At 38.8% G+C, this 14,990-nt stretch overlaps 1 protein-coding gene across 2 annotated transcripts in view; it reads right to left on the reverse strand.

Annotated features, from left to right (window-relative positions):
* The window catches only part of EIF5B (eukaryotic translation initiation factor 5B), a 68,197-nt gene extending 53,455 nt beyond the window's left edge, over positions 1-14,742 (reverse strand). For both annotated transcript variants that reach the window (XM_079941372.1, XM_079941371.1), the window contains exon 1: positions 14,565-14,742. In XM_079941372.1, coding sequence (XP_079797498.1) covers positions 14,565-14,599 — 35 coding nt within the window. In that variant the 5' untranslated portion in view covers positions 14,600-14,742. The remainder of the gene's footprint in view (positions 1-14,564) is intronic.
* Positions 14,743-14,990: the final 248 nt, after the last annotated feature.

The raw sequence follows: 14,990 nt of genomic DNA on the forward strand, positions 1-14,990 counted from the left end.
ATCCAACCCTTTCCCAAATTATTCCACAATTCAAAATCTCCAAGCTTCCTAGGATTCTCTCCTACCAACCCCTCTTCTCCAATGTCTCTTTATTTTTACCCTCTGAGGAGGTCTTACATCCTGGCTCAAAATTTCTCTGACACTAAGAGGTGGGGGTCTATGCCCCTCCCCTTTAATATGAGACTGTGTGACTGTTTACTCAACAGAATATGGCAGAAATGATGTTACAGTTTCTAAGCCCAGGCCTTGTACTTCCGGGCTCTTGAGACATTCACTGCCAAGCTAATGAGGATGTCCAGGCCACAGAGAGGCCAAGGATAGGTGTTCCAGCTGACGTGCCAACCAACAGCGACTATCAACCACCAGAAGTGAGTGATGTGCAAGTGAGATAGCCTTTAAGATGACTCCATCACAGTCATCATTTACCTGCAACCACATGGAGACCTCCAAGCAAGACCAATCTGAGCTCAGTCAACCCTCAGAACCAAGAGAGACGATGATTTTTGTTGTTTTAAAGAACTAAGTTTGGGATGACCTGTTATGATACAATAATAACTGAAGCACTCACATATTTCCTTCTGTTCCTAATGGATACCAGGGCCTACAGAAGTAGAAACCACACCAGTCCTTCTTCTCTCCCCACCAACTTGACCAAAAAAATTGTTCGTAATCTATAAGTACTGAGGGAAGACATGGTGATATCTAACTCTTTGCACTTTACTTTGGTTTCCGCTCCTCCCCTGAAACAGGCTCAATAAGAACAAACAAGAGGAAAAACATAAGGAGGAATCCCATTCTTTACTCCTAACTCTATCCCAGCAGTGCCAGTAGCAATAAAGGAAACAGGGAAATCTAGTCCTGCCTTCTCCATAATATGCCTTTTGGCATCTCTTTTCCTCCAACCTCCATCTCTTCTTACCCAGCACTCCTTGACAACAGTTACATATACAAACAGGAAAAACAAGACGAAAGAGGGAAAAGCCCAGCAGTCATTGCTCCTCACTAGCTCTCACCATTTGCACCACAGAACCCAACAGTTCTCACTCCCCACTCCCTCAATGGAGTTCTATCTTAAGCACCACAACCCATTAATAAATTCAGAGGTACCCAATCATGTCTTTAAAAAAAAAAAAAAGCCCTCTGAGCTTAAAACTTCCTTATGAACTGGGTCTTGACGTCTTTAAAAGGCATGTGAAACCATACTGCATTGTACAATGCAAGCAAACAGAATGTATCTCATTACCTTCCACAAAATTCAGCCTAATTCTCCACTTTCTAAATACCTCATAGTTGAAGCGGTAAGAATACAAAAGCAAGTATAAGCATCATCTTGTAGACCTCCAAATATATATAATCTAAGTTCACACATTTTTATGGATGCCAATGTGTTTAACTATAAAATCAGTTCAGGGCAGCTTTGTCAAACCAGAACGAGTACCCTCAAAGGGGGCAGGTGAGATGGGTTAGGAGGGGGAAACGCAGGGTTGTGGGTAATTTCAGAAGACTGAAAATTCTCCCCAGTAACTTTTATCTGTTTAATTTGTTTTAATTTTAATATGATAATAAAGATTTAAGATGAACATTCCATGAAGCATATGGATAGACACTTTATCACAGTTCACTGTCATAGAATATCAACCAAAGCTTTTGTTTACAAACCTCCACTAAGTTGTTTCACATTGACGAAAAAGAGCAGAAGCAGACTTAATATGTAAATTAAACATTTTAGCCAAGAGAAGGTGCTATAAAACAAAGGTGAAAATCATTAGTTCATACTGAAAAAGATTAGAAAAATTGAGTTCTTACTAGTATATGCATGCTGAACTCAAAAGAAGTCCATTATAGGAGGCAATACTTTCACAATAAAATAGTGATTTAGATCCTGCTACTCAAAAGAATAATTCCAAGATAAGCAGCATTAGTATCACGTCGTTAGAAATGCAAAATCTTAGGTGCCACCCAAGACTTACTACATCAAAATCCTCATTTCAACAAGACCCACAGGTGAATCACATGCACATTAAAATATGAGAAGCACTGGTTTAGAATCAACAAAACACTATCATTCACATCAATACTGCAAATTTGAACTTCAAAAATTTTTATATTTGTTACTGTTTGATATAAGTGTATTTAGGGTTTCATAACTGCCTAAGAGGTAAGTTTATACTTAGTTTTGGGCCTGAAGATATATATATAAGCAATATTAACAATTTAAGTCAACATTCTCAATTAACACCTTAAGGACACAAGTTATGTTCTAAATTAATTGATTAGACTGAGCACTTCCGGCACTCACAGATAGTGAACTCATAGTCTTTGTATTCCGTAAAAGTAACTCTGGTCCTTAATCACTGTTAAAGGATTCTTCCCACCTAATTTCCTTTTGTAACACCTGGCATAACCAAACAAATATTAATAAAATTTTGATGCAGGTAACCACTCTCAGGAGAGGGTACTTCTCACTTGCTGAACAACATCATCATTAGAATGGTCTGGCTGCACCTGTGTGCAGGCACTAGCTAAGCAACTGAAGATCTTGGATACTCTTCATCATCAACCCTTGCTTCTCAAGAGACAGAAACATACAGCACACTCCCATTCCTTCCAATCTGGCTTGCTCTCCTGACGGCAGATTTAATTACAAAGGGATCTGGAAGACATATGTAATAACTTTAGGAGGGAAACTTGAAATCTCAAGGGTAGCACTCCCATACTTAACCTAAACTTCACATTCTCCCTTCATCTCCTCACTGTATTATCTGTGCATATGCCTATTTGCTATATTAAAACGTAAGCTCCTCTGAGAACAGAAAACTCCTTTTTGTGTGCTCAATTCACCTCCCATTTTAAAAAATAAATTTATTTATTTTTGGGTGCACTGGGCCCTCGTTGCTGCATATGGGATTTCTCTAGTTATGGTGAGCGGGGGGGGGGGGGGGGGGGGGGGCGGGGGCTACTCCTCACTGCAGTGCGCAGGCTTCTTATTGCAGTGGCCTCTCCCGCTGTGGAGCACGAGCTCTAGGCCTCAGTAGTCATGGCACACAGGCTCAGTAGTTGTGGCACACGGGCCCAGTCGCTCCACAGCATATGGGATCTTCCCAGACCAGGGCTTGAACCCGTGTCCCCTACACTGGCAGGCAGATTCCCAACGACTGCGCCATCAGGGAAGTCCCCACCTCCCTACCTTTTACAACTAGCAACCAGCAGGGAATGTAACACATTCTTAACAGGCACTATTAAAGAAAAAGCCCTATTTTAGAATGGCAACCACAATTTTCATACAATTAGAAAGGCTCACCAGTTTCATCACTGAGGCTTAATAAAAACCTCATCTACCACCATAACAATTACTATATTTTGATCGTAGTAAAACTTCCAAATTGAATTTTCTGAAACAATAAATTCAAACACCAGTTTAAAAATCCCACTGAGAGTAAACTACAGCTACATTTTATTTACCTAACACAGACAAGGATCCTTTGTATGTGAATTTTCCAAATGAATGGAAACGTACCATTCTTTAAAATTCATATTTAAAATGTAAATCTTTCTTATAACTGATTATGTAACCCCCTGAAATATTTACAAATGTCTGGGGTTGTTTCAGTACAATGGGGAGAGGGAAGACGAGAGTGGGTAGGATGCAGATGAAACAAGGTTATCTGTGAATCAGTAATATCTGAAACTGGGTGATGGACAGGTGTGTTCATTAAACTATTCTACTTCTATATACGTTTGAAATTTTTTATTTAAGAAAATTTACACTATAGTAACCAAAACAATGTGGTACTGGTATAAGGATAAACATAAACATCAAAAGAATAAAACTGTCCAGAAATAAATCCATTCATCCATGGCCAATTGATTTGACAGTGGTGCCAAAACCAATCAATAGGGGAAGAAATAGTCTCTTCAACAAATGGTGCTGGGACTATATCTCCACACGTAAAAGAATAAAGTTTTGGACCCCTACCCCACACTATCTACAAAAATTAACTCAAAATGGGTTATAACCTAAATGTTAGAGCGAAAACAATAAAACTCTTAAGAAGAAAACATAGGTGAATCTTCACACCCTGGCATGACTTAACAGTAGATTTTTAGATACAATACCCAAAGCACAAGCAACAATAACAAAAATTAGGTCAGCTGGATTGCATCAAAATTTAAAAACTTTTGTAAAAATGATACTATGTCAAGACAGTGAAAAGACAACCCACATAATGGGAGAAAATATTTACAAATCATGTACCTTATAAGGATCAAGTATCCTGAATATATAAAGAACTCTTAAAACTCAAGCGAAACAAGCTAATTTAAAAATGAGTAAAGGACTTGCACAGACATTTGTCCAAAGATATACAAATGACCAATGAATACATAGAAAGATGTTCAACATCATTAGTAACCAGGGAAATGCCAATCACAATGACAATGAGACACCACTTCACAATCGCTAGGATGGCTATTAATGGAAAAAAAAGGAACAGAATTGTTGGCAAAGATATGAAGAAATCAGAACCCTTGTACATTCTGGTGGTGCTGTAAAATGGTGCAGCTGCTGTAGAAAAGTTTGGTGGTTCCTCAAAAAGTTAAACATAGGATGATCTACCACTTCCACTCCTAGATATATACTATACTCAAAAGAACTGAAAACTGGTACTCAAACATCTAGACACAAATGTTCATAGCAGCACTTTTCACAATAGCCAAAAGGTGGAAACAACTGAAACATCCATCATCAGATGAATGGATAAACATTATGTGGTATATATACACAGTGGAATATTATTCAGCCATAAAAACAAAATGAAGTACTGATATATTCTGCACATAGATGAACCTCGAAAACATGCAAAATGAAAGAACCCACACACAAAAGGTTATACATGGTATGATTCCATTTATATGAAATATCCAGAATAGGTAAATCAAAAGACAGTATATTAGTGTTTGCTAAGGGCTCAGAGGAGGACAGAAAGGGAAAGTAACTGCTTAATGGATATAGGAACTCCTTTGGGGGTGATGAAAATGTTTTGAAACTAGACAGAGAAGACTGAACAACACCGTGAATGTACTAAATCTCACAGAATTGTACATTTAAAATGGTTACTTTTATGTTATATGAATTTAGCCTCAAAAAAATTTCACAAGGGCTTCCCTGGTGGCGCAGTGGTTGGGAGTCCGCCTGCCGATGCAGGGGACGCGGGTTCGTGTCCCGGTCCAGGAGGATCCCACATGCCTTGGAGCAGCTGGGCCCGTGGGCCATGGCCCCTGAGCCTGCGCGTCCGGAGCCTGTGCTCCGCAGCGGGAGAGGCCGCAGTGGTGAGAGGTCCGCGTACCGCCAAAAAAAAAAAAAAATTCACAAAACTGATTACGTGTTTCATACCAACCTGAATGGGAGTAAACTAATATAATTTAGCACTTCAGTCATCATTCAGGAGTGACAAGTTTGTAGGCCTGCAAAAGAATTTTGTTCTTAAACCAAACAACACAATGCCAACTGCTACTTACAAGTCTCTCTAATAACTCCCCTCCATTCTAATTACCAATAGGCTGAGATGACCAAGTTGTGAAAATTCTAAGTTCAGAGTGAGAACGTGAAAAGAAGACTTACACAGAAAAAAAAAAAAAAGAATAACTTTAGCAGATACCTATAATGAAAGTGTGACTTTTAAACATTGTGAGCTACACCACAATGAAATGCAGGGTGAACCTCCTCTGCAACCTGGTTTGAAAAGCCATTGTGGAGTTGGAAATCTGAAATATGAACTGGATATTAAATATAAGAGAATTTGTGTTAATTGCACTAGGTGGGATAAGGGTATTATGGTTACATAAGGAAACATTTAGAGAGAAAATGTCAAGATGTCTATAAAATAAAATACATAAAGCAAAAATGAGGACAAAATACTGGTAATGATTAAATCTAGGTGATGCGTATATAAGAGTTCCTTATATTATTCCTTCAACTTTTCTGTGTGCTTGAAATTTTTATAATAAAAAGTTAAAATTTTAAACTTTAATCCCAACATTTCATTTTTTAAGACTTATTAGCTACTAATATGTCTGAAAGAGAAAATCACTTCTCTTAAATTCCTAAGAGAACAATGGATAATCCAGTAAGTATGTGTCTTTTTCCCCCCCAGGTTCATTCCTGACAAGTAATGCCTTCAAGTAACATCCAACCTTAAGTAAAAGGTCACTGACCTGAAGTGGGGGATTATAAAACAAAATACCAGACAATAGTACTACTGTCCTTGTACTGTTTTACAGGACTTTAAATATTGACTTTGTATATGCAAGGTATAAGTCAAACCACTTAAAAAAAAAATAGAAACAGCATGTATAAACTCTAACCCAAGATAAGAAGGGGGAAAAATAGAAACAAAGCATTGCAGAATTGGCACAAATAAAAAACAAACCAGGATGGCTGAAATAAGATCAAATATATCATTAATCACAAGCAATGTGTAAGTAACTTTAAACTCTTAAAGGTGTTATCAAATTGGTTTAGTAAGAATTCAATTTTATGCAGTTTATCCAAAGACCTCAAACAAGTACATAGAAAGGTTAAAAGTTTAAAAAAAAAATTAAATCCTCAACAAAACACTAGCAAACCAAATCCAAGAACATATAACAAGGATTGCACGCCATGACCAACTGGGATATATCCCAGGATTGCAAAGTTGGTTCAACATATGAAAATTGATTAATGTAATCCACCATATATAAATGGTATAAGACACAAAAACCACATAATCATCTCACAGATGAAGAGACAGCAATGTAACAAAATCCAACATCCATTCACGGGGCGGGGGGCGGGATGGGGGGACACACCTAACACAATGCGAAAAACTGAAAGCTTCCCCCCCCCATCCCATGATCAGAAACAAGAAAAGAATGGCCATTCTCCCCATTCAGTACAACACTGTACAGCAGGATCTAGCCAGAGCTTAAGGTAAGATAAAGAAATAAAAACCATTTAGATTGGAAAAGAAGGAGAAAACTATCTGAACTTGCAGTGGCAGGACCATGTACATAGAAAATTCTAAGGAATCCACATACACAACAAAAAAAATTCAAGCTAATATATGAGTTCAGTAAGATTGCAGAACAGATCAATATATAAAAATCAACTGTATTTAAACTGTGTACTAGCAATAAACAATCTGAAAATGAAATTAAAAAATAATTCCACTTATGATAGCATAAAAAAAATTAAATGCCTCAGAATAATTTTTTAGAAGAGTTGCAAATGTTGTACTCTGAGAACTACAAAAAATCATTGAAAGAAAACCTGAAAACCTAAATAAGTGGAAAGACATTCCATGTTCATGGATCTCAAGGCATAACATTGGCAATACTCCCAAAATTAATCTACAGAAGAAATCCAATCTCAGTCAAAATCCCAGCTGCCCCCCCCTTTTTTTTTTGCAGTAATTGAGAGATTCTAATTGTAAAATCTGTATGGAAATGCAAGGAACCCAGAATAGCCAAAACAATCTCAAAAAAGAACAAAGAGAAATCACACTTCCCAATTTCAAAACTTAATACCAAAGCTGTAGTAATCAAGATAGTGTGATACTGCCATCAGGATAGACATACAGATCAATGGAACAGAACTGAGACTCCAGAAATAAAATCCTACATATACGGTCAATTGATTTGATCAAGGAATTAGAGGAGTAATAGTCTTTTTTTTTTAAATGGTGCTGGGACGATTGAATATCCACACGCGAAGAATGAAGTTGGACCCCTACCTCACACAATATAAAAAAAATTAACCCCAAATGGCTCAAAGGTCTAAATGTAAGAATTAAAACTGTAAAACTAGAAGAAAAATAGTAAATCTTCATGACCTTAGATTTGGTGATGATTTCTTAGATCTGACACCAAAAGCACAAGCAGCCAAAGAAAAAATAGATAAATCGGGCTTTTTAGAAACTTTTGTTCTACAAACGACACCAAGAAAGTGAAACAACAACCTCCTATGGGAGAAAATAATGACAGCCCAGAGAATGGGAGAAAATATTTGAAAATCATATCTGATAAAGGATTTGTATCTAGAGTATATAAAGAACTTATTCCTCAATAATAAAGAACTCAATTTTAAAATGGGCAAAGGATCTGAATAGACAGTTCTCCAAACAAGACATACAAATGTCCAATAAACACATGAAAAGATACTCAACATCTTAAGCCATCATGAAGTGCAGACCAACCAAAAGTCACAATAAGATACCACTTCACACCTCCTAGAATGGCTATAATCAAAAAGTCAGATGATAACGAGTGTTGATGAGGATATAGAGAAACTGAAACTCTAACACACTGTTGGTTGGACTATAAAATGGAGCAGCAGCTTTGGCAGTTCCTGGAAAAAAAGTAAAACTACTTGGCAGTTCCTAAAAAAGTTAAACATAGAGTTACTCTACGACCCAGCAATTTCACTCCTAGGTATATACCCCAAAGAATTGAAAACACAAGTCCACACAAAAACTTATACACGGATTTTTTTAGCAGTATTATTCGTAACAGCCAAAAAGTGGAACAACCTTGAATCCATTAACTGATGTATGGACGGGTAAATAAAATGTGGCACACCCATACAATGAATTCTTAGAACATGTGATTCTAGACTTAGAAAAAATTCCAACTACTGCAGTATCATCAATCACATCTATTAGTTTCATCAGAGCTCAGTACCCGAAACCTAATGACACAAATTTAATTAACACAGTACTTATTGTATTTTCAGAGACTGTTTATATAAAGTTTACAGTACGAAGGTAGTTTCAAAAACAGAAAAAACAAACATTATTTTAAATCTCAATAGAAAGTATCTTTCTATCACCAAAGGGAGATTTGAAAACCAATGATTCTAAACAATGACTGCTACCTGGGTGAAAAGTAGGGATTCCTCTGAAAAAATATACCTGAAATTTTATATACCATGTCTGAAATGGGAAGGAATGAAACATTAAATCATCACTGTTTTCACTTTAAACAGACAGGCTATGAGACAGGCAGTTATTCAACTAAGGTTAAGTGAGAAAATTTTTTTAAAGGAATTCTGGCACTGATTGACCTATGGACAACGGCTGTCATTCTTCTATTCTCCCTCCTTTGTTAAACTGTTCCTCTTTAACAGTTGCTTCACCAGTAAAGATCCTTTGGGAAGTCTACATTTTGGAGTAGCAGGATTTCTTAAATCAGCTAGTGCAGCACAGTTTAAAAAAAAAACAAAACCACAGGTTCTGAGGTCTGGTTTGGCTTAACAGCTGAGAGGCTCTAAGCCTCAAGCACATTATTATGCTAAATCTGTTTCCTCTTCTATATGTTATAAAGTAGTTCTTTTATCTTTATACCTTTCCCTTCCTCCAGATTCTCAAACTGGTTACAGCATAGTTATTTCTTCTACATTAAGTGTCTTCATTATTAAAATTATGTAAATACTGTGATTACTGCTAGAGCAAGTAGTATACTGTGATTATTTCAATAGTTCAAAATACCTGATTTGAAATTTCTTAACAGTACATATTTGACACAAGGCATAAGTTAGAAAGGGAGGGAAAAAGGAGTCATTTGTGTGTCACTAACTAAAACATTTGAATGCTGCTGTAATGTCTCTAATTTTTCTCCCTGGTCTCCCCCTCTGTTATATATTATCACAAACTAATAACCAAATCGCAATTAAGGCCTCATCCTTTAATAACAGCTACTTTTAATAATAAGAGAGAGTTAAGTTGGTCAGACCATCTTGAAAAAAAGTTTTCCTACATTAACAGCAACCAAAACTATAAGACACCTAGGAATAAACCAAACAAGAAATATCCTAAAGGTTCAACTGAAGAAAATAAAGTTTTACTGATAATTAACCAAATAAAGAAGCATGTCATGTTACTAATTTGTTCATCACTACATTTCAGCACCTAGAACAACAGCTGGCACTTAACTGCTTAAACAGACAATGTATTTCTTGAAGGGAATGATTCAATACCATAAAGATGTAAGTGTACCAAATAATCTAAAAACTTAATGGGACTCCCAATTAAAATCAGTCCCAACAGACTTTTAATAGACCTTGATAAACTCACCTATTACATAAAAAAATTTAAAAATCATAAGTGGGTAAAATATCAAGAGCATGAACATACCCACAAATGTCTTAAGTTGTCCTCTGAGTGCTTCTCAAACATTCTAAGCACTTGTTGGACAAACATGAATGGAAGTCAAAAGGCTTGGGAAATGTCTCACAAATGCCTAAATCTGGTTTAGGAATTCCTGAATAAACAGTTCTCAGAGTAGTTCCCCCCAACACAATTCAGAGGGTCTAAACTAATTCAAGGGGTCAAAACTATTTTCAACATAGTACTACGAGGCTATTAGCCTTTTTTTCATTCTCATTTCCTCATAACTGTACAGTGGTGTTTTCTAGAGGCCACACGATGTGTGATATTGCTACAGGTCGAATCACAAGCAGACAAGAATCAAGCTATCTTCTACTAAGCCAGATAGTAAACGTTTACAAAATGTTTACCACCACTCTCTTCATAAATTTTTGAAAATGATTATTTAACAGTGTTATTTATGTTAATGTGATGTTATTTTTACTTTTAAATCAATATATTTAAAGAACTTCTCAGTTTTAATTTGTAATATGGTAAGTACTGATTGACCTAACCCACATAAACAAAAGCCTTTTGGGTTCCTTAGTAATTTAGGAGAGTAAGGGGGTCCTAGGACCAAAAAGTTTGAGAACTGCTTTTCTAACCTAAGCAGACACTCAGTTCCTCAGTTAAACAATGCTTTGCCCAACGTATAGATCAACTGCCAGATTGGAATAAACTTAGAAGGCTAAGTAAAGCACAACTAGTGGGCAAGTAACATCAAAAGTAGCTACATTGGGATCCCCTGGTGGCGCAGTGGTTGAGAGTCCGCCTGCTGATGCAGGGGACACGTGTTCGTGCCCCAGTCCGGGAAGATCCCACATGCCGGGAAGATCCCACATGCCGCAGAGCGGCTGGGCCCGTGAGCCCACAACAGTGAGAGGCCCGCATACCGCAAAAAAAAAAAAAAAGTAGCTACATCAGCTCCCCAGAGATCACCAGTAGAGAAGGCAGAAGAGGTTTCTATAAGCTAACAAGCTAACAAGTTTATCATCTGCTTTCTTATTCATTTATGGCAAACTACGACTTCTTCCCGTCCTTCCACATATTGATTACCTAAAGTATCAATCTAGGAACAAGGTAAACCAAGAGAACTCTCAGATTATACATCTTTTTTTCTTTTTTGATCTAATGTATGCAGATAGTTTATTATTAATTCAAATATATTCAAATGAGAAATAAATTCCTTTGTTGAACTAGACTATTTGAACTGTTTGCCACTTGGACTACTTCCTCTCTGGGATGCTTTAGAGTACCTGCTATGCTCACAGCTCCTCTGGACAGGTTCCTTAAGCAGATCACCATGCTTTCTATCCCAGAAGAGGGACCCGATACCCTGATCATACCTGGCTACGATGAATATCTGACACCAGGACAAAAATCTAAAACGTAGGCAGCTGTCTCAGAGATAGCCAGAACTCCCCCAAAAGGAGGAATTTTGCCAAGAATAATAGGAGCATTATGTGTAGTTAAAAACAAAGAGGTACTATACTAACTCACCACCAGCATAGAGAATCATAGCTGAAGATACCTGTACTCAATCCTGAAAGACCTCCTAATTCCTGAATGACATCCCCACCTTCATGTCTGACTGTGAGATAGGTGAAATAATGATCTTCCTTCCCTCTATATCCTTTGTGAGGGGGTATAGATGTATTAATCCCATTTATTAAGGTAATATACCACATTCCTTACAACCTGAAAAATATAACTACCACACTTGGGGGATTAAAAAAAAGGATCAGAATGAAGAATTGGAGGCTAATTGTGAAAAACTAGATAATCAGGATCATTTTTTCTCTGCACACATCAATAAGAGAACATTCATCGTGTTATATAAATGGAAATGGTAAGACATTGCTACAACACACAAGATCCCATAAGATATGGTCCCATTATGTAAGCTGATTACTGGGAAGGTTATAGGAAGAAATGACAATATTGGCCTTATATTTTGTCTATATGATCTGTGAATATTGAACCCTACCCCAGTCAACTGAAAAAGGCAGGAAAACTGAACACCTATCAAAATCTCATTCTCAGAATTTCACAAGCTGAAACAAGATTCTAGAACTCAATGTTTAAACAAAGATCAGTCACTGATAAAACATATGTAATCCAAATAAAATTACTCAGATTAGATAGTAAAATCTAAATTTAAATAAACGCTGAGTGGCTAAAAATTTTAAATAACAATATAAGGATTAAAACACTCAAGTATTTTATGTTTTTTCCAAGAACTGAAAAGTGGTCAAGGCCTTAACTTGATAGCTAATAAGCAGGTGCTCATTTCTCACCCAGTTCTTCCTGAGCAGAAACATGTCTGGCTTAGGACAGCTCAGAAGGGAAGGAGAGGTGGGAGGAGTCCACGAAGCATTAAAAAACAAACAAAAAAATTTGATATTGGCTTATGAGAAAGTGTGTTTTTCCATTACACTGCCACCATTTTTCCTTCAATACGAGACAAAAAGTAAACACTGCAGATTTAGTCGGAAAGGAAAAAAACCCAGTAGCATTCCTTCTATACTAACAAACCAATCATTTAACAGGCTCTAGTGTTTGCAATTTAAACTTTATGTCATCCAGGAAAACCTTTATGAATTAGGAAAAGACTTTCACTTTTCTATAAAAATACACACACAAAAATAAATCTCTCCTCTGAATAGCTTTTGTCCAATGTGAAAGAGCTTGAAAAACTGTAGCTAAAATAACATATATATAAATATTTTTTAATCTAAAGAACAAACTTCTGTAATTCTGATCCAAACAAACCAATTGTAAAACACAAAATGAAAAAAAAACCCACAAAACATAATTTTAATTAGAATCAGTGAAAACAGAAAACTGACTAGACAATTGATAATATTTAAGAAATCACTGCTAGTATTCCTTAGGCTTAATGATGACATTGTGATTGTGTCTTATGTTGTGTTCCTGTGGTTGTTTTTTTCCCTCAAGTATTTATCTTTCAGATACACCTGAAAGATTTACACATGAAAGGATTTTGAGAGTTCTTTACCATATCCAGCAGAGATGAAACAGGGCCAGTCATGTGACAACAATGGTCGAAGCTGGGTAACTGGTACAGGCAGCTTTATTACACTCATCTCTATTTCTTGTATAAGGTCGAAGAAAAAAAGTATCCTAGGCACCAAAACATCCTGTCAAAAGCATAGAAATTTCTCTCCCACTAAATCACCCCAGAATTCTGCTTCTTTCTTCTTATTTATCTGCTTTAACAATAAGTTCTATTCTTGAAACCAATTAACTTCCTCCAATAGACCTGTAACTGAAATACAAGACTCACCTTGGTGTCTTTTTAACGCCATTCATCAGATAGGTGAAGGCCAGTGAGGACACAACCCAGGATTCCAACTCACAACTGGTAATCTGATTTTAACTTCAAGACCACATATCCGTTTTGAGTCAAAATGAACTATCACAGGTTGTTTTTGTCTTTTGAATTTCTCTTACTATCCCCAGTATTTGAACTAAGTTTGGTGAGTAGTACAGAAGGGTGAAAAGTAACAAATGTTCACTCCCAGGAAGTAAAACCCTTTCAATGAAAAGGGGTAAAGAACTCAACCGAATATGACACCCAGAAATGTTCCAATAATCTCAGGGTACGCAACTCTACATACACCCTTACGCTCCCTCGCCTCAGAAGTCTTTTAAATGGTTTAGAAAAGACCGACCCTGGTTGGTTTGTTTCATCTCCTCCTCCTTTCTTAGGGGAGGTGCTAGAGAGCAAAGAAATGACCAAAAGGCCGGAAGAAGGAACGCGAAAAGCATGGAGTCTGGACAATCAGCCCTTAAGTAATTGAAAGCTGTACCCAAATTAAATGAAGTTAAAGGGAGCTTGCTGCTACGCTCCTCCCGGTAACTCCAAGGCACCTGAGCGGCTCAGAGAGTGGGAACACCTGGCTGGAGACAGAGCGGATCCCAACTCCCTCTCTCACCAAGAATTCATAGATACAAAGACATAAAAAGAACTCTTCCTGACCCCCAGCAAGAGTAGCGCCACGAAAACAACTCCCAACCTCCGAGCCACGCTGGCTGAGCCGGCCCCGCGGGGCCGCGAGCCCTGCCCCGCGGGGCCTCGAACCCCAAACGACTGCCCCGCTCCTCAGGCCGGACACCCCTTCTCCCGGGCCGGGCGAGGGGCAGCAAAGGGACGGAGTCTCGGCTGGGAACCCGCCCGCCGCTGAGGCCCTCCGCGCCCGCCCGGTACTGGGGTCTCGGGCCCGCGCCACCCACTGTGGGCCCCGGACGGTGCCCCGCGGGGCCGCTCTCGAGCCTCGACCCCGGTCCGCCGCGCGCCCACGGGACCCGCGCGCCCCCCTCAGCCGCGCCGGCCGCCGCCGTTGAAACCCCGACACCGGCTACCTGTCTTCGCTCTTGTTTTTCTGCTTCTTTCCCATCGTGTGTCAGCGGCGCTCGTAGCCCCAGCCCCTCTGTTCGGTCTCTCACAGACCCAGTGTCCCCCGGCCGACTTCGGTCTCCGCTCGGCTCCGTCCCCCACCGCGGTGCCGCCTCTCGCACCCGGCTCTCCACAGACCCGCGCACTGGGACAGGGCACATATGGTGTGAGCTCCGAGTGCGCAAGCGCATCGCCCCACCGCCTCGGCGTGTGGACGCAGGGCGCGGCTCATTGAGAGCTGCGCCTCGGGTAGAGCGTCTCCAGTTGACCCGCCCGCCAGGCAGGAGCCCGAGCGCCCCCTTTCCGTAAGCGTCAGCCGTGCACCGACGCCCGTGCGGTTTCCAGATTCTAGAACCCGGAGGTGGACAATGAGGCTGAAAATTCCACCGTCA

The sequence above is a fragment of the Stenella coeruleoalba genome (assembly GCF_951394435.1).
Source record: "Stenella coeruleoalba genome assembly, chromosome: 13".
NCBI lineage: Eukaryota > Metazoa > Chordata > Mammalia > Artiodactyla > Delphinidae > Stenella > Stenella coeruleoalba.